Here is a 21847-nt window from a genome sequence, read left to right on the forward strand (position 1 = left end):
ATGTCATCATGTGCCCTTCTGTAAATACTACAGTGAGTAACAATACATTATAAAGCAGATTTTTATAGTTTCAGAAGGTTAAAATATTAGTTTATCATTTAATAACATAAATGATGGTGCTGCACCGTAAAATATACAGTAAAAACAGAAGGTTTAAACTGTACATGTTCTTCTGTAAATTTGTAAACTGTACTTTTTACATAAATATTCTGGCAACCACAGCAGCCAGTTTTTTATATTTTTGTTTTTTTAATTTTAAGATTTGTTTTTCAGTGTAATTACATTTGCACTAGTAACGATGTTAATTCTCAATAGAAAAAAGAACATATTAATATGCAGAAACACCCGTTTTTGAAATCAGTCCTTAAATTTGGTAGTTAAATCTGGTAAAATAAATAAATAAATAAAGTAATATTTTCACTAGTGGAATTTCACAATAACGTGTCATTCAGTTTTTATATACATTTACAGCTTTTACTACTGAAAATGTGAAAAAAATATATCAAGAATGGTTATTTGCCCGGATACTAATGTCATTTAAATGTTTTACTAGTGCAAATGCAGCAAATGTAGTAATGTAGTAATGTAGTACAGTAGTAGTTCTACAGCATCAATTAATAAGTTAAACTTCACTCACAAAAGTATTGGAAATATTGTGTGCTTTAATAATGCATGTTGCTAACAACTTGCTTTGGGCTACAACGGTTTTCTGATTAATTACACATTGTCATTCGACAAGCACATTAGTTCACATCCTTGTTCTGAATATAAAAAGGGGAAGTGGTGATGGCACTATTTTAAACATTAATACTAGCCCATGTATTCAAGAACTGAAAGCTCTAAATCAAATATATGTAACAAATCCTCCCACATCCAACTTCCCAGCAGTCTCTAAAAAGTGAATCTTTTGGGAGTCACATGACCAGGTTTGTAGTGGCTTTCAGCACTCACAATACTTTTGTAGTCTGTGAAGAAAACTGTCACAACCATGACAGACCACATCTTAATGGTCCACAAAATTAGGCTCCACTACCAGCAAAACCAAACATTTTTATGGGTTGAAATGCACCTGGACAGGCATCTAGGAGTCCCCTACAGTAACTAGAATTGGTAACAACAAAAAGTACAAGACAAAAGTCTGTTTAACAGGGTAATTAAGTTGTAATTAGCGGAAAATAATTATCCAGACAGGATAATTAAAAACAGTGCCCAAAATGCACTCTCACTTTGATGCCTAAACTTTCTCAAAAACACAGACACATGCTGTAAGAGTCAAGTACTCCATACTCATACAATAACAGTAGACTGACTGTTCTCTGACACTGGAGGAAACTGGGACACAGTGGGCATGAAATTCCAAGAGTCTGCAGTATGTTCTGAGAAAATGTGGCCAGCTCAGGTATTGAGATCTCAGAGAGTGGCAGACAGATGTAGAGTAAAGATGAAGAAAAAAGAGAGCTAGAGAGAGAGAGAGAGAGAGAGAGAGAGAGGGTGAGGGGAAGGAAAGGCAAAGAAAAGATGGGACACAAGTGCATTTTAGAGTCGTGACTGTATCTCTCTCTGCTTACGGAGGGCCGTAGTGTTCCTGTATGTCAAACAATCAAGCACGGACGCTCCCAGAAACACACACTGACAGTATCCATGTGTTACGGACATGTCATCCACAACAAAACACAAAGCAGTTACATATACACACAGAGGCAGATACCAGTTCCTCTCACAGGTCGCTCTTGCCGGAGGTGCTGAATCCAAATTTACGCAGTCTCTGTGGTTCAATACTTCTCGTACCACAAACAATTCCCACAAAACAAGCTCAAACACACTCTATTTCACCGATGGGCATTGCTAGCCTTTTCTACAGAATGAAAAACATGTTTGAGTGTTGTTACTTCAGCGATATTAAATAGATTTTCTGCAAGCGTACACAAACTAATGAAGAAACGAACACAGATGAATACCGTGAGGGTAATGTACAAAATATAGATTCTTCCTTGAGCCATTCACTGTATCCAAACACAAGCATAACACAAGGAGCTTCAAGTGTAGTCATTTTTCTGTCCCTAGAAATAGGGCGCAAAACGGCAAGATCAGAACATGTGAGGCTTAATATGATAAATGGTCTGCACTTATATAGCGCTTTTTTTAACCTTAGAGGTTACCAAAGTGCTTTACACTGTGTCCCAATCACCCATTCACACACACTCATACACCACTGGCCACAGAGCTGCCATGCAATGTGCTAGCCTGCCATTAGGAGCAACATGTGGTTCAGTGTCTTGCCCAAGGACAATTCGGTATGTGGAGTCATGTGGGCCAGGAATTGAACCGCCAACCCTGCGATTGGCAGCCAACCCGCTCTACCACCTGAACCACAGCTGGCCTATCTCTATATAGGAGTGATTTAGAGAGACAAAGTGACACAATTCATTTTCAATTATAGTTGGCCATTTGAGGTGACATAACCAAACAAAATCATTGGCGATGCAATTGGCAAATATTCAAATGAGCTGCATTGAAGCTTCATTGATTATAATTAGGGCTGTCGATTTAACGCGTTAATTCAGTGCGATTAATTTTACAAAAAATAACATGTTAAAAAAATTTATGAAAATAATCGCACTTCCATAATAAGAAAGCGTCCTGAGAAATGAGAGCTTGTAGTACCACATGTTTACTCCAGAGGGCAGTAAGTGAAATTTCAGCTGTATGAGCAACGCGCAGTTTATACAGTGAAGAAAACACTTCAGTAGGAAGAACAACACAAACATACATTACGTTCCTGCATTCAAAATACTTGAAGGAGCGCAAATGCGAACTAAGGGATGTCAAGATGTGTTAAAAGACTGAGTATTAAACTATATTTAACTTGAAACAGTGACCTAAACATTTTATGTTTATAATGCAACGCACCCGAGACGATACACAAGCATGTCTGACGCTCGATTGAGAATTTGAAAATTACCCATAAATATTTAATCATGAATAAACTCAAAGAAATTTCCTTCAAACTTAGTTGTAAGTACTTCTCACTAATTATTTTCTTGTTGAGAGATTTAATTGTGATTTCGATATATTCTGTACATTTTGTGGTCTGCAGGAGGAAACATTTTTACATTTATTTTGGAGTTGTCCGTACTCGACTTGTTTTTGGCAATATTGTTAGAGATCATATTATTCCCAGCTTTCAACTTTGTTTTGAAAATATTTTATTCGTTATTTTTAGCTATGACATGTCTCTTCATAAGGAATATTATTTGATTAATGTTCTGCTTTTATTGGCAAAGCTTAGTATTCACAAATGTAAGTATGGTGGTTATAAACCATTAGTTTTAATTTTTAATTCAGAGGTTCAGCAATACCTAAGAACAATTTCCAATTTGAGTAACAAGAAAGCTGTAAAGTGTATTGAAATATGTAAACAATTTGATATTTTTATTAAAATGTTTATTTATTTATTTTCCTTTTTGTTGTTGTTTGTTTTAATATACTTCTTGGCTCTAGATGTAAAAGTTTTGTAAGCATTAATACAAATATATATTTTTTTAAATGTCTGATGCAGGTGTAGATTGACGGGTCCTTAAATAAGCCCTCATAATAAATCTCCAACTGATTGACAAATTCACTTGTGAAATGAATATTTGTGAACTGTATGCCAATGATTGACTTATGATCAATAATATCGTAGTAAACAATACATTGTATTATAAAGCCACTTTTTGTATTGTCTTATTAATGATTAAGAATGTAATGCATATTAATTATCTGAATATTTTTTATTTATATATATAATATTCATTTTTAAATATTTAAAGATAACTATGTATAATTATATATTGATATAAATATGTATAATCATTATATATTGAATTATCGTTATATGAGGGGCTTTCTCAGCAAAAAGTTGTATATGCGTTTAACCGTTATTAATTAATCGGGACACCATGTAATTAATTCAATTAAATATTTGAATCGATTGACAGCCCTAATTATAATAACAGTGTTCTACATTTGTTGTGTTGCTCACTTGTAGTGTAGATAAACATTTAATAAGGAAATTAATAATTTACTATTTTAACACAACAACCTGAAAGCTCACTGTTCACTTGACTTCATTATTTATTAACTGTACCATTTATTGTACCATTGTACAGTTTCATTATTGCCCATCAACAAGCATTTTTTTTGGAACAAATAATTGGTCTAAACTGTTTGATTTCAATATCTCAGCAAGCATGAAATTAGCATAAGTAACTTTATGGGATTAAACACAAACATTTGTGTTTATTCTCTTATTTGCCAACTCTGTGATAAAGAGACTACTGAAAAAAAGAGACAATCAATCTGTTTTTAGTGATGCTTAAAAAGGCAAGACAAAAATATTTTTCAGATTTATTTCACAAAACAATATTCAGATTTGTTTTTGATTTATTACTGTTAAAAATAGGGCTGTCAATATAATAATTGTAATTAATCTCATGATTTCCAACCAGTCTTCAAAAAGCAAAATGAAACCATAATAATGTCAAATTCTGTATATTTTCATTTAAATTTGATATCTAACTTTCAGTATTTTAAATGTATTTAATTTTTTTAATGTTACACTTTCTTTCACTGATATTTTTTGCGGCCCCCCTAGCGCTTCCTCCTTGGTCCCTGGACCACAGTTTGAAAACCCCTGGACCTCACAACTATTACGCCTAAATGGATGTGATGTATTCCAACCAAAACTTTGTCTAGGGCCAGTAGTAAACCACCTAGCAACCACTCAGAACACCCTAGCAACCACCTAGCTACCTGCTAAAACTGCTCCTAAAAACCTTAGTGAACTGGCGCCCAAGCACCACTAAAATTATATTTTTTTAAAAGATACACATTTTGCTTATTTTAGTGTCCATATCTGTCTATACCTCTCATTCTCTCCCTCCATCTCCCTCTCATGCAATCATTTCCTTTCATCCTACAATCCACCTTTGTCACCTTCCTCCACACCATCTTTTCCTCTCTCTCTCTCTGTGTGCAAGTCAACCTGTGAAAAACAAATCTCAAGTAAAGCAACTCTATTTTCAGTACCAGGAGCTGCTGTACCACATCACAGAAGAACAGAAACACATGAGGATTCGTTCTCACCGGGTTTGTCTTTCATGAAAGAGGGGGAAGTCCCACAGAGAATAAGTGTATGTGTGAACCCGGAGCTGTAAGCAAGCATGTGTCTTCAACAGCCTGATGCCATTGGAGAACCATAAAGTGGACATCCATCCATCCATCTATTTCTTTAAAAAATAACGGTTCCAATTAGAACCAAAAAGGGTTCCACAAAGAATTATTTACAATTCCAGCATTATGGATGTGGCATTTTCAGTGCAAATGTGAAATTTAACTTCATATATAAAGTACTCAAAAATGGACACAAGTTTTTGGGAGATCACACACTTTGAAAAAACTCTGTGAATTGAAATGCGCAATCCAGAAATAATAATAGCCAATGCATTTTGAAAGGTTGGCACTCCTAAGAAATTGTTTTATTCACTGAGGTCTTCACATAAATGGGGAAAAATCCAGCATTACGGATGCGATATCTCTTCGTCATGGACGTAACAGCAGCACTTACATCAGGAGGGGACATCATTAAAAAACACTTTGAAATCTGCAGAATTTGACCTCTGAGATATATTATATTATGTTATAATACCCATCAAGGCTGCATGATGCATTGAAATAAGATTGAAATCACAATTTTTCCATGGTATGGCTGACATTTTCGTGGAATTGCCTAGTTATTAAGAAAACCATCTCAATTACTGGTGCTTTAAAGAATACAGAAACAATCCGCTGAAGACTTTGTTTATTCTCCAAAGAGCCATACAGTCAAACAAAGGACCATATGTGGACAGGGAAGAGAATGAGGACTGGAAAATGAGAAAGAAAAGAGCAGAGTGGAGTTTAACAGCGAGTTTGGCTAGATGGACAGATAAATGGCTCAGGAAATCCATTTGAGCCATTTATCTGTCCTTGTCGGTTGAGCTGCGGAGAGCAAATCTGTATATGTTCACACACACATACACAGTTCAGAGGGGATGAGGAGCATGCAAGACTGTTCACAGATACCTACAGTTACAGTATATATACACTGTAAACATCCACCCACACATCAATTATAATCTATTTAAACGTGTGTGTGAGAGAGAGAGAGAGAGACATAGAGAAAGATGGAACAGAGTCCATCAACAAAAACAAACACACCTTGATCTGTCAATTAAATGTTAATGATTAGTAATGAAATGTTAATGACAAACTTTTCAACATATTATTGTTAGTTTTTTGGTGTTTCGAGAAAAAAAAAAAAGAACCAAATAGTTTATACAACTTGTATTTTCTACTTATTTTAAAAAATAACAAAAAACGTCTTTGTACTATGTGCTTTGAAGAACACAGAAACCAATATGCTGATCTGAAGAATCTATAATGTAGAATAATGTCATTTCATTAAAGAACCATATAGAACTGTAAGAACCCTAGAAAATGGAGAAAAGGCTCTGAACTTAATGTGCAACAAAGATTGAATGAAGAACCTTTATTGTATTTAATCCAGCATTTTCCTGTGGCAAGAGGCCATTGCATTCTGAATGGAGAGGCATAAAAAACAAAACACACTAACTGAAATATAAGATTCAAGTCACAGCCAATCCCATCTTTCCATTAGCCAGACACAGACAGGCCATTAAAAAATGTCAATACCACAGCAGACAGTCAGCCCCTGTGCCCCTCGACCTCTTGGTGAGGTCATCCATACTGGATGGAGGAAATGTAGACCATCAACCAGAGGGCGAAAGATTTCAGTTAAGGGCTAGTGTGGCATGGAGAGTCACCGAACCGCTAGGGTGCGGGTTAAGACTTGATCTGCCAGCACAGTCATGCCCCTGAGGAGGGCACTTAACTACACCACTGCTCTGAGTGCACAGGATGGTGGCTTTTCATCCTAGACTAAATCCAAACTCACTATGTTCACCCTCTATGGTTCTCGGCCAAATCTGGTTCTCTGGAAGACCTTTAGGATAATCAAAACACATATTTCTAATTAGCCGTCGTTGACGATCCCTACTGAGTTTCTGATGTACATGAACAGATGCTGTTATCCAAAGCAACTTACAGTGCCTTCAATGGATACATATTATCAGCATGTGTGTTCCCTGGATATCAAACCGATGACCTTGGTGTTACTAGTGCCATGCTCTACAAGTTCAGCTCAAGAAAGTAATAAATTAAGGACCACTTCAGATCGCATGCTGGTCTCACATTTACAGTTTCATGAAATGCTGTTTAAACAATTCTTTAATATTAAAATATTTGATTCACAATGTGAATGAATACACTTATCTAAGTTTAATTTCATCATTTTCAGTTAGCAATGCAAAGGTCAAGGCTTCAATTCCCAGAGATTGCACAAACTGATTAAATGTAAACGTAAATCTTAAATGCACTGTAAATCACTTTGAAAATGTTTAATTTTAAGAAATATATTTAAATCCAAGGACTATTGACCTTTTAATGAAGAAGATACATTAATTACCATTTTGATAATTATTATTGGCCTGTTGTCACTTGTACCACAGAAGAGAACAGAACATTTTGGAGAGGAAGAGGAGAAACAGGATCGAGATATGTCATGAGCCAGATTCAAACCTGTCTTGCCCCCATGAGCGTCACACCTCAATATGCCAAGAATGTACGCTAATTGCTAAGCCACAGCTTCGTTTGAAAATTCACCCTTTTTACTTTCTTAATGTATACTCTTCGTCTTATTATGAACGATTCATATGTGCATGTTGTTCCTAAGGGAACATTTTCTTTTGTCTTTGTAATCTTGAATCAAAATGAAATAGCTCTGAAATGGCTTTCCTTTTTGGCACTTAGGCCACACAATAGTCAAACAGCTAGTTAGTCACCTTTATTTTACTTGACATAACCCAACTTTACATGATTTAGAGGAAACATTTGGAAATGTCCGTCACTTCATTACATGAAAGTAAATGCTGATTTACAGTCAGGCAGTCTCATTTTCCGCACTGAAGCTTGCAGCAAGTTCAAGTGCAGAAGATTTCACAAGATCACAAGGTCATAAGACCCGAACAGGTATTGAGCCACGGTAACCCCACTTTACTCACAAATAGCATATTTTTAGAATATTTTATCTTCTATACAGAGTGCAGAGCATGGCTCTGTTAAAATATCTATTGAGCTGCCTTGCACCTATTACACCTAAATTGGCGGCTGCCTTCTAAGTAAGCATCCTAACTCAAATGGAACGTCATAGTTGACTGATTTGGAATGCTCTATAAGCGATTCAGTGCGTCACACAAATGGTGCTCCTTACGTGAAATTAATAATTGATTTCAATAGTTTGAGGTTAGCATGTTGCTAAGCTAACAATGCAATACGTTAAAGGAGTAGTTTATACAAAGATAAAATATGTTAGGAAGTATGTTAGACTCATTCACTTTCATTGCATCTTCTTTTCATACAAATAAAGTGAATGGTGACAGAGGCTGACACTCTGCATAACATCTCCTTTTGTGTGCCATGGAAGAAAGATTCATTCTGCTTGTCAGTATAGAATGAAATGCTTTCCTCTAGTTTTGTCTGTCATCTGGAGTGGTGGTGGTGTAGTGGGCTAAAACACATAACTGTTAATCAGATGGTCCCTGGTTTGATCCCCACAGCCACCACCATTGTGTCCTTGAGCAAGGCACTTAACTCCAGGTTGCTCTGGGGGGATTGTCCTGTAATAAGTGCACTGTAAGTCGCTTTGGATATAAGCATCTGCCAAATGTCAAATGTAAATGTATCTTTTTTTATACCTTATTTGTTGCCAAAGAAGGTATCTTAGAAGGCAGCATACAGTAGCATGTTGCTGCCTACCTTATGCAACAGCCTATGATGCCTTAAAATGCTTCCTACAATGGTAGTTCACAAGCTTTTGGAGCAGAGCTAGTAAAGCCTAGCGCACATTACACAACTCAATCTCATCTTCTTTGATGTTTTCAGTTGGCGACTTGTCTGCGATTAGAAGTCTCAGATCCCACGTCCAATGGTCGTGTAGTGTGCGCACTCCTGTGACTCGCCCTGACAAGTCACAAGTGCTATGACGGATTTCGAACCTGCTTGAAATCTGACCAACAAATTGTCCTGACGAGCACAAGACCGACAATGAGCAACAGCAAATGAAATACAGAGAAAGCGCAAGAGGAAAGCTGTTAGACAATAAAATAAAACATCCTCCTACCTGGTCTCTCATCATTATCTTCAGCTGTTTTTCTTACTTTTTCTTTTCTGTGCTAAACGGCACAGTAAACAGGCGAAAGCCATTCTTTCATGATAGTTGACGTTATCACAAAGGTCTGTGCGTGAGTTTGTGAAAGACTTCTATTATCGTAATTTTAAGATGTGTTTAGGGCAATCTGTTTGAAACAGGATGACACTAAAGACAGCTGTAATGGGATCCAATACATTTTGAGATTTGTCCATTTCAAACACATAATCAAACACAAACAGCAGCACAACGCTGTCTGATAAAACTAGAGTTTACAATTTGCCAGTTACATGCGGATTTAAAGGAAATAACCGTATGATCGGAAAACTTTAAAATCAGAAATCAGAGATTCTCCCCTCAAAACTGGTGTAACAGTGATGTGTCTCACTTGTACACTTGTGAACGGATCACCCAAAATGCACCTTAATACCAAGTGTACACAGGGGCTCATTCAGGGACGAATGGTCGTGTAGCCGATACACCCAGTCTGTGATCAGTAGTGTTGTGTGCGCATGGTTTAATGCAAAACTAAGTTCCTCACTACACCATGTTACAGAGGCTCATTAGTTGAGCATAAGGCCTTTGCTTGGTACCATCTTAAATCCACAAGACCCCACAAGGGTGTTGGAAGCAAGACGACTAATAAAATCTTGTATCCAGAGGGAGTGTTAACTATAATGAGCGGCAGCACAAATGGGCGAATTTACCCAGACTCTGAAAAGAATACAATTTAAAGAAGAGGAATAAAAGAATTGAAATAAATTTGACAAGGCAAAATGAAAAAGATAATATCTGAGAAATTGTGAATTATTTCACGCTCAGGGAACAGATGGCTGGGGTAATAGGGATTTGGTTTAAAAAAAAGAAGCTTTCATACCTCTAGAAGATGAAAGAGAATTTGCAAAACTGCAGTAGCTAGATAAATGAACAACCAACTCCATATTAGAAGTAAAAAGATCATGATGCAGGCCTACAATATAAAGACAAAGAATGTGTAAGAAAAAAACAGATGGAAAAGAGCATTTTTTTAAAGGGCTTAACAGATTAAAATGTTTCTTCCTCAAATACAGATCAAAAAATTAGTTTTGCTAGAGAGATTCTAGAACAATGTTTTGAAATGACTCCGTGTGCTTACGTCTAAATTGCAGAGCTGCTCTATTGACCAGTCGGGCACGGCATGAAGCCACGGCAGCTAAACAAAAAGTTCTGAGCAAATGACTGCACAAGATAATTGAGGCCTATCAGTCCTCTGTGTGCCATTAAAAAATAACATTCTTGCTGAGAGAAGCAGCAAGAAAAATTTGTGTTAAAAGGAAGGCAGAGAAAGAAAGGCCAGACCTACGAGAAACACATTTCTGAAGACCGCTTATTATTATTTAAATAGCATCCATAGTTTTCCCTTGTTTACTGTGAAAATAAGGTGAGACAGCTAGACTTCCCAGGAATCCTTATTAAACAACTCATCACCTCTGGTATGTCAGTGGCATAATGTTTATACCTATGCATACCTAGAATTGCTGCCATATTTAAATAAATAACAACAATTAAGCTGCGAGGGACAGAAATGTAGTTTGTTCTGTATGTCGTACTGTTATTCCTTGGTGTTAAACATTCAGATGGCTAAACATTGAAAATACATAGTCCTCAATGCTTTTTTATTATATACAGTACATATACTGTATATATGCACCATGGTATATGGCAGATCAAATTTGAACAATTAAAGATGGAAGCATAGAAGGAATTCGGGTAAACTTTGTCTGTTATACAGTATATCTGAACATTACATAGAAGGACAGGCAGAAAGACAGTACAATGCTTGTAATCGTTCGGTAATGATGCCAATTCCTACAAATAACTCTGAATGAGATTTCGATGGGAAGATCACATCCTTTTCTATTTAATGGCAAACATTGATTGATGTACCTCCCCAAATGTCCTAATCAAACAATAATACAGAGCAATATAAAAGACTCGTACAACCCTGGGGGGCCTGGTAGCTCAGCTAGTATTGACGCTGACTATCACCCCTGGAGTCACAAGTTCGAATCTAGGGCATGCTGAGTGACTCCAGCCAGGTCTCCTAAGCAACCAAATTGGCCCAGTTACTAGGAAGGGCAGAGTCACATGGGGTAACCTCCTCGTGGTCGTTATGATGAGGTTCTCGCTCTCGTGGGGCGTGTGGTGAGTCGTGCGTGAGATTGAGGCCAGTCACCACACCATCGTGAGGACCTAGTGCGCATTGGGAATCGGGCATTCCAAATTTGGGAGAAAAGGACCTGTACAACCCAGTCAGCGTGTTTGGGAATCTAAGTGACTGTGTAAGTTTCACACAAAAGCCGACCCTGTGGGTGCTTATGTCCTTGTGCGGGAAAGGAATGAGAGAGCTTGACATTGGAGGTGGTGACAGAACATTGGCAGAGTTTTGTCAAGGCGACAGATGCGAGTGCCTGAAGTAGGCCCTCAAGGATGGGGGGGAGCTGTCTTGCTGGCTCAATAAGAACGTGGCCACGATGAGCTGCAGGTTTCTCAAAAGCCATTAGCAAGTAGTGGATAAAGGGAAGGGGGTGAGACTCCAGTGTGTACATCCTGGTGAAGGTAACCTGTGCAGACTCATGGGCACAGTTTGGGTATTTTATAGTATAATAAAAAAATATATAATATGCGTACAATATTTATAATTATTTATACTATGACATTTGTAAAACATTATTTATTTTTCAAAAAAAATTAAAGTGATTTATAAAACAAGAGGCCGTGTTCGAAGCTGTTGTAAAATGACTGTAGAGCACAGCAATGCCTGCCTAATTTTTCCAGTCATCTTGGCTCTGGAAGTGTTCTTCCCATTCAGTTTCCATAGGGATATCATAACGTTCTAAGCCATGAACAAAACCCCCCAGCTCTGAGGTAAATCACATCATTACAAACTTTGATTTAAAACATAAGAAAAAGACAAAAGGTCAGTACTTTGGGCAATACAATCCCACTGAGGCGCTGTGAACGATATAATCAAATTTAAAAACGATGGAAAACTATAAAACTATTGATTCAAAGTAATTAATTATAAGTGTAGAATTATATTTAGAGTACATTGCAAAAATATTCAGAATAGGGCTGTCAATATATATACATTTTTAATAAAATGTATTACATAGTATGCCGATTAATTAATCAAATTAATTGCAATTAATCGCATATGTAAATACTTGCTGAGAAAGCCCCTCAAAGAACAACAATTCAGTATATAATGATTAAGTAATTATAATTATTTATATTTAAATAATTATAAATATATATATATGGAGATTTTGCTTACTTCTCCCTGGAGAAAGCAGGTGGTACTATAAGCTTGAATTGCTCCGTTGGTAGAAATATTCCTTATAACAGTCCGGGGGACATGATTAATTGCGATACATTTTTTAACACGTTATTATTTATATAATTAATTCAGTTAATTTATATAAATTAACGAATTAAATTGACAGCCCTAATTCATGGATGCCTCACATGTCTGCCTCAGCTGACAGCTTCATTGAATTCTACCCGCTCAACACCAGTTTCATGTACAACAGTAAAGAGAAGACTCAGGGGTACAGGACTTATGGGAAGAATTGCAAAGAAAAAGCCACTTTTGAAACAGAAAAACAAAAAGAAGAGTTTAGAGTGGGCAAAGAAACACAGATATTGGACAACAGATAATTGTAAAAGAGTGTTTTGGATCTTAACCCCATTGAGCTGTTGTGGGATCAGCTAGACTGTAAGGTGCGTGAGAAGTGCCCGACAAGACAGACACATCTATGGCAAGTGCTACAGGAAGTGTGGGGTGAAATGTCACCTGAGTATCTGGACAAACTGACAGCTAGAATAACAAGGATCTGCAAAGCTGTCATTGCTGCACATGGAGGATTTTTTGATGAGAATTCTTTGAAGTAGTTTAAGAAGTTATGGGTGGAAAAAAAATCAAATTGTAATTGTAATTTGTCACGTTATTAATGTCCTGATTGTACATAGTGATCAGTTGAATGCCACTTTGGTGAATAAAAGTACCAATTTCTTTCCATAAGAGCAAAATCTGTACATAAATCCAAACTTTTGTCCGCCAGTGTATATAATACAATGCATAATATTTTTTTTTATATTAATAGTGTTATTTCCGTTGCAGTTTTTATGAAAACAAACAAGCAAAATGATTCATGTCAAAACCATTTAGAACACTTCAAGTTTAATATAACTCAAAGAGAAACAAATGAAATATACACAACTAATGTCTACCCATCAATAAATTAGTATTGTAGCGAACACAAGTTGAGACAGTCACAATGTAAGTCAAAAACTGCGTTTTATTGCAGGCAGGCAAAAGTACAGAAAAAGGGCAAATCCAGTGAAGAGTAGTCAAAGGGAGCGTGAGGTCGAAAGCCGGGGAATCAAGATATAAACAAGGGGGCAAATCTGGGAGAGAGTAGTCAAAGGGAATCAAGAGGAAAATGACGAGACTAGTGGGAGCAAAAGACAGGGGAACAAGGGGAGCTGGCAAGCTAAGAGGTGAACGAGAGGAGGTCAAAACTAGACGAGACTAGTGGGGGGCAAAGACACGGGAAACTAAATACAATAACCAACAACCGTGAGACGAAAGGGTAGTGATATATATAGGGGCGAGTGCAGGTGTAAACCATGACAGGTGATGAGACGAGTGCAGGTGAAACTAATGTGCAGGAGTGCAGATGACGCGAGTGCAGGTGGTCATAATGTTCTGGGGGATTGGAAACGCGTGAGAAACTCGAGGAAGGGAGATTGCCTACGAGCATGTGAGCGCAGTAGGAGCAAAGTGGAGCGTGAGGGCTCGAGCGAGCAAAAAGAGCGTGCAAGCTCGAGGGGCGAACGAGCGTGGGAGCTCGAGGGGCGAACGAGCGTGGAAGCTCGAGGGGGCGGAGCGAGGGAGCGGGGTTCGTGACAAGTATTGACTATGGGACTCACTTGATTTCAGTCACCACTCAACTTTTACCAATATGATGAAGGTGTCTATCTGACTTCTAACAGAGCACATTTCATCACAGATCCTGTTGACTGTAGGTGACCTACGTTTTGGATGTGTACTTGAGGAGTGAGCTTCAGTTCAGCAGACTGCCATGCTATCACTGCCATTCAGAAATCGTATATATCCCCTTGTTCAATTCTGTTCTACTCAGGCAGGGGGTCAAAATGTGATATCAGTTGCGGACCTGATGTGTAAGCTGTGTATTTTCATTCAGCTGCATCATAAAAGCCCCTGCAAGACACCCTTAAATGGACTACGCACCCAAAAATGAAAATTTTCATAAATCATGATTTATGCACCCTCGTGGTCTAAAAAGACTTTCTTTCCTCCTTAAAACACATAAGGAGATGTTAGGCAGCATTAGAACGTTAAGGACTGACAGCCTCAGTCACCATTCACTTTCATTGTATGCAATTAAGATGCAATGAAAGTGTATGGTAACCTAACAGAATGAAATTCATATAGGTTTGAAACAACATGAGGATAAGTACAGTTGGGGGGGGGGGGTATTATCCCTTTAAAAACAACATTTGCAGAAAATATGAGGTCAACAAACACACGCTAGACAAAATAATTAGAAATCCACCAGGTTTTAATTACAACCAGAATACAAAATTAATATGACAGGACATGGGCTTGGTATATACACTGTTTTTTTTTCTGCCTCCAAATAAACACACCATACATGTTAGAGTTTTTTACCTTAAATTTGTGGAAAAACTTTATATATCTAAACCATATATTGTACACAACAAAAACAAAAAAGCAGCAAGCAAAACGCAAAACAACTGAATGTTGTGGAGGTAATTCAGGGTTGTGCATCAATTAGTAATGCGTTTGCTAGTTCTCTTATTTATTAATAGCATTCACAAGTAGCTGATGAGAGGGAACAGTGCATAAAAATGCCATGTGTGGAATCGCAATTTTGCCTAATGGCTCTTTGTTGCTTTGGGACTAGAGGCGAATGTAAACTGGGAATCCCATAACCCATTTCTGCTTTCAAAAAATAGAAGTAGTGGTTGCGGACAGGCTAATGCATAATGGCATCTCAGAAACATAGTTTTTTAACCCAGCAGTGTTTCGCCCATTTTGGCACCATTTTCAGAGAGGATTAGTTGCCCAGCGGTTCCCTCTTCATCTAGAATCTTTCAGGGTTATAAAACCCGATGACCAGTGAGGAATGAAGAAATCTTGTCTTGTATGAAATAGGATGATACTGTTGTGCGTCAGTGTAATAGGTCCTCAAGTCGCTTTTAACTGTGGAGATCAAATCCTTGGCATCCACAGTGTGTGCAGGGTGGCATTAAGGGTGTATCTCACAAAAATAGGGTCCACATTTCACCCCAAAATGAAACGATTAAAATTATATTTTGCACAAAGAAAATAAAGCCCATTTTAGAACCGTTATGATTTTTTTAATGACAAAGAAGCACATTCTTTTTACCCCAAAGTCTCATTACTGTAATGTGTCCAGATGTTTTACTTTGTAATTGCCATCATTATGAGATCTCATTCTCGATATAAAATAATGTCACAGAGCAAAAAATAGGCCTTATTTTCTTAAAGCAAAATTTAATTTCTTTTTTTGGGGGGGATGAAAGATGACATTCTGAACAGCTTTCTTGATATTCATCGTCAACTTTTAGCTAAGGTAAAAGTCAAATGTGTCAATTTGTAAAATGTGTGTTTTTGTTTAGTGTTGATGTCATGTTGAGGGGTGGCAGTGTGTCAGTGCATAAACTTTGTGCGAATTTTAATCTGTACTGTACTTCCATTACAGGCCATGTGTCAGTTCCTAACTAGTGTGCATCTGCTAAATTCGCAGTACTCCCAACTAACTGAAGTAAATCACTTGCGTAAAGGCAGCTGAGGATATTTTAGACTACTCTGGGCTAGTATGCTACTTCTGCACTTATATTTGGTGTTGGTCATATTCAACCACTACATCTGTTATTACACAGTACCGATACATTTTTTTTTTTCTTACTGGATTTTTCAGATGGTAAATAAATACAGTACATACATCTACAGTATTTATATATATATATATGTATCAAACATAGGACATGTCACGTTATGTTAAGATACACATCATCAACACCACACAGAATAACACGTTTTTCTTTTCTATTGATAGTTATTATTAGCAATAATGAAATAAATATTTAAACAAACGAAACAGCATTAATCCTTCTCACACATTTTTATAGAAAGACTTGTAGTAGTACAGCAGTTATATGATGTGATATTACACTGTGGACATTTTGTTTTGAATGCCGTTATTTACATACAGAAACAAGACACGAGCCTTGATTGGCTCTCTAAGTTTGACTTTAGGCAACAGTGTTCTGTTCGAGTGTTCTTAATAAACAGTTCTGTTCCAATACCAAGTGAGCCTACATTGGCAGCTAGCTTCTGAGGAAGCATCCCAACTGAAATGGAATCTTTTTAACCATTTTTGTACGCTCTGCAAAGGTAGCAACACACAAATAGCATTTCTAGCATAGTAGCGCACAGGAGACTACAATTAATTCCAATAGAGTTTGAGTATGTTGCTAAGCTAAATATGTGATACTTGAATAAGCATACAAATACACTACACACAAATTCTGCATAAAATAGTACTTTTTGTAAATAGATTGATCTATTTTCATCGATACTTCACAGTACTAAAAAAGAATATATATATAAACAACATTTCTCTTGACTGATCCACCATCTTGTTTCATTTATTTTTATATTTTTGGGGGTTTTTGACTGAGCTTGGTGCAGTGCTGTCTAGGTAGGTAGCTCACTAGGGTTTGGACACATATAGTATATAGGATTACAACTTGACAACATAACATTTGGAGTGAATAACAAGTTAAAATCAGCAAAGGAAGTCATCCACAGTTTATAATGTCTTGCACCTTAATTCGAAGCAATTAAGGAGCATCGTGCTGGGCAATTTGCCAATGCTTAGGCAATTGTGTTTTTCCTCTCTCCATAATATTGTTTATGTATTTTACGTTTGATTGCAATTTTTCATCTGGCAGGAACACATCCCAGAAGGCACTTAGATCAACTTTTGAGAGTTATCAAAATAAACGTTTTTATAATATTGTGCACATATGGGTACAGTAGATGGGATCTTTAATCACCAAACATTACTTGGTAACTGGTATACTGATGTTTAATCATTGTGTAGCCTTGGGATTGTGCAAATGATAACATTGTATCAACATTGTTATCCATAACATTCAGAAAAGTTCCAAAGTTGCAACTTAACGTTAATACTAAGAATTGTGAAAACTTGATTTGGCAACATTGCTCTTTCAGTGTCTCTAAAAGCATTTTAACGTCAAATGTACACAACCTTCACCGCAGTATAGCCATAACCCAAATAAAAATACACCACAGATACACCACAGGCCTTGCTGACTGCAAGAGTATTTCTGCTGCTGATTCAAACTAAAAGGTTTGCTGAAGTTAAAACATTTGCATCTGCAAACAACACACTATTCATTTATGCAGTAAGTCCCCCATTTTCGCTATCCAAATTTTGGCTTTGTTGTCGGCATTATCTTGAGCATTTCAAGGCCTGAGGAGCTCTCGGAAAGTAGCTTTCTCATCCTTATTTTTTAGCTCAGTGATGCAACTTATTAGGGAGTGGGACAAACGAACAGCCTTGCAATTCTGTAACGTGGGTGAACATCTCTGTAGGCTATAGAAATTACCGCCTTTCCAGTCACTGGGTCCAGATAGTATAATCTCCAAATTACTCATTGTATATCTGCTCTACTGGATTCAGAATACTTTCTGGGTAGTATCGCATTGGAGTGTGTGTTGCAGCACGAGGATTCTTTGTCATTATCAGCCTAACCTTCCTCCGCTGAAGGCTCGACGCTGTGAAACCAAGGATGAATGACTTATAATATAATGATATTATGCAAAACATGCGCTCAACAAGCACAGCAGACAAATGGATGCACATCTGGAATGCACTCACATTTTGTAAGGTTACACACACATAGTTTATAACTGTAAACATCAACAAACTTTCTGAAATGCCATTTTGGTAAAAGTTGGCTTGTGTGCAAGGCTTCAAAACAAACTGCTGAACAGCTCTAGAGGACTACGGTTTGTAAAGCGAGTGGCCTAATCTTGCAGCCGAACATATGGTAAGTGCGGTCTGCCCTTTGACCTTTTTTCACAGCTGGCAGCTATTCAAAACTGTGGACTCTGCTGAACTTTGGCAGCATATGCTGCCTGGATAAAAGCTCCCCGCCACCGTCCATCCGCAGTCCGCAGTCGAATAATCTCTCACTCAAAGGCACGTCAGTCGCCTTAGCCACCAAGCAGCAATACCTTTCAATCATCTTAATCTGCTTCTAGTGAAGATGTCAAAGGATTCCTGCTTTTCCCAAAACAGTTTGGTTTATCCCACCTACTTCGGCAAGTTTATGTTGGAAAGCAGTGAGGGCATGCTGTGGGCGTTTTGTTTGCTCATACGAGCAGCCTCTGTCTGCAGTTTTAGCTGTCTTATTCTATGGTTTTGATGTAACTGGATTAATCAGGAAAAGGATGCTTAGAGCATAAGCTTAGGATGCACACGTCAGGCGCACAACACTTTTTGCCGCCTTCTGAATTAAATATTGTCCAGAACACACTGTTCTGCAGAGGCTGACAGGAGAGTACAGGGAGGGAAAAACATTATTACACCTCAGTTTAGAACTCCTGAAGTAATTCAGAAAATTCCTTCACCATAACAAGACATTCGATTAATGAACGAGAGCTTAAAATTGGATTGCGTTTAGAGGGGAGAGAGTTAAAAGTGTTGATTGAAGGGATTCACAGCCGGAGATGATCAGCACCATATTGAACATCCCAGATGCTGAAATAATCAGTGCATTGTCTGCTTTTTTAGCTAACAAAAAATCCAGCTGTTTTCAAAGACAATGTTCCGAGCAAATCGACAGGAAACTATTTAGAACAGTCTTGCCTTCTGGGTCACAGTTGTTTAGTGAATTGTTTAGCCACTCTGAACATCCATGTGGATGACATAATCAGCGTGGCATAGTATTGAGAACACTCTATGGATAATCACAAGGCTTTCTAGTCACTTCAAAAGGGCTTACTTAAGTTTTGTGCTCAATGCAGTGACGGAACCACTAAAAGCTGAATTCCTGCAAGAATGGGCATTAATAAGAGGTTACAGTTACACAACAATCACAATCTCTCACAACTTTTACTTGTGGTCAGTCTTTTGTGTCACATCTTTCATAAAACTACGCATTGTGAGGTGAGAGAATTAACAATACATTGGGTAATGATATTGAGTGCTTTGTCCACAGAAGTAGCATGAACCACCCTGGTTCCACTGCTCTAATCTTTTTAGATGGCATGTTTCCTCAGAACATTAATCTCTGTCTCTTTGATTAAAAGGTCAAGTTTAGGTCAAGTAAATATCAGTCAGCCGTATTATATTTCTATCAGCCTTCATCACTCGCTGTTTGTCTCCTTCAGACATAAATGGCAGTCCGAGAGATAATGGACCCATCTCGCTGGGACTCCATGTCGTCGTCAAGGTAAGGTGCGCACTCGTCCTCGTGCCGATGTATTTGATAGCTGGGTGGCAGTCCGCCAAAACGATCATACCTCTCGTCCTCTTCTTCTTCCTCCATGCTGTCGTTGAAAGCATCAAACTTCCTGCGCTCTGCCTCATTTAGCTCATCGCTCAGCAGGATGTCATGAGCAGTTGGTGTGCTGGTGGTCAAGTGTGGGAATTCGTTGCATTTTTCCGCCAGGGTTCCTGGCTCACTCTCGCGGTATGTGTAGATTGGTCCATTGTTGTTGGCCCCTGTGCCATTCTTGCTTGCCTTCTTGCCTCCAAAAAGACGGGTTTTGTTGCCATAACCTCCCTGCTCACTGTCGCCTGGATACCCTTGCTGTTGGCGATGACTGCGCATCACCAACACAGTCACCAATGCACTGACCAATACGAGTGCCAAGAGGCTGCCCAGAATGCCACCCGCCACAATGCCTGCACTGGAAGGGTCTTCTGTTGATTCTGTAGAGGAGGGGAGGGGCATAAAGGAGGAATAGTCAGAATTGGACTTTTGGGGCAATTAGTTGCATTCTTGATCCCCGTTATTTGCATTCATACTCAAGAGTTTCTTGGTGAGAAGGAAGTTGGAGGAAGGCCTTTGGGTAGCTATCCTTCACCTTTGGTAGTGGTGTATTCTGTGGTTCTGTTTAGACTGTGAAAAAGTTTTTTTTGGTTTCCCCCAAGTTCCCAGCTATAAGTCCTATGGTGTGAGCCAAGTTTGCCGGATCCTCTCTTGGTTTCGGATTAAGAAAACAACACAAAAGGTCCTTTCCTTACACTTGGGAGCTGATCAGGTTAAATTACACCACGGTACAATGGACACAAAGAAAAAGAGTAAGAGAAAAATACACAGAGATGGAGTAGGGAGGTTAAGATTATGACTGTTACAGCATGGTCATGCAAAGAGAAAGAGTTGTAAGTTATACCAGGAATCCATTACAATGCTTGATGTTCCCACTCCTCTGACTAACGCCAGCTAACTGTTTAGAACTGTGTGTGTTCCAATCCAATACCAGGAACATGTCCAACTCACCAACACTAAGTGAACACCTGCTTTAGGAAGGATTAACCCCATTTCATGCTGCAACCCATAGGGTCTGCATGGAATTCACTGCACAGTACACAGACAGTGATATCTATATGGGCGTCAACAGTGAAGTCGAGAGGAGTAATTAGAGTTACTGTTTGATTTAATGATACGATTTCGGACCGAGCTGGTGTGCAATTTAAAAGTAATATTGCTTTCCATAAGTCCACAGCATTGATTTTGGTTGCATCACCATATTGCACAGCTCAATATATTAAACATGCTGCTCCTACAGCAACAATATTAACTGTGTTCATGCAGAACAACAACAGACTTTTGAAAAATTGGGGTTTTGTAAGAAGCTACAATGGATTTTCAAACATCTAGTCCACTGTTTTAAATATTTTATAACATGAATTTACTCTGAAAAACATGAGTGGTGCTTCCCCATGCAAAACTCGTTGCCACAATACAAGGGTTTTGGTGTGTGGTTTCTAAGGTGTTCTGTATGGTTTTTAGTGTGCTGCTACGCAATTGCTAGGGTGTTGAGTGGTTACTTATGAAGTCAAAAGAGCTCACCCCTAAAACTCTGTTATTCTGGTCCTAGTTATGACTCCAGTCCCTTGTTTAACTCAAGTAGAAGATCTTAAGTTCACAGTATAGTTACACATTACAGAAAATCCCAAAATCCCATGTATGCACACTTGTGCAACTCCTTCATTTTTTATTGAAATATACGTCTGTGTTTGCGACACTTCAAACTCAGTGAGTTTGATAATGGGCAGCCGGAGACGCCTGTTCAGGAGAGAGAGAGAGAGAGACGGACACTACCGCATTGCATGTGTGTCCTTATGTTTATGTTTGTTTTATGTTGAGTTTCTGATAAAATTT

General features: G+C 38.0%; 1 protein-coding gene across 2 annotated transcripts in view; it reads right to left on the reverse strand.

The window, feature by feature from the left end:
* LOC127619846 (nectin-2-like) overlaps window positions 1-21847 on the reverse strand; it is a 183794-nt gene that overhangs the window by 53061 nt on the left and 108886 nt on the right. The window contains exon 7 of one of the 2 annotated variants that reach the window (XM_052092861.1): window positions 14931-20391. The exons of the other annotated variant lie outside the window; for it this stretch is intronic. Within the exon in view, the coding sequence (XP_051948821.1) occupies window positions 19844-20391 (548 nt within the window). The 3' untranslated portion in view covers window positions 14931-19843. Of the gene's footprint in view, window positions 1-14930; window positions 20392-21847 lie in introns of those variants that run through there. 2 annotated transcript variants of the gene reach the window in all.

This window comes from Xyrauchen texanus, chromosome 26 (assembly GCF_025860055.1).
Source record: "Xyrauchen texanus isolate HMW12.3.18 chromosome 26, RBS_HiC_50CHRs, whole genome shotgun sequence".
Classification (NCBI taxonomy): domain Eukaryota; kingdom Metazoa; phylum Chordata; class Actinopteri; order Cypriniformes; family Catostomidae; genus Xyrauchen; species Xyrauchen texanus.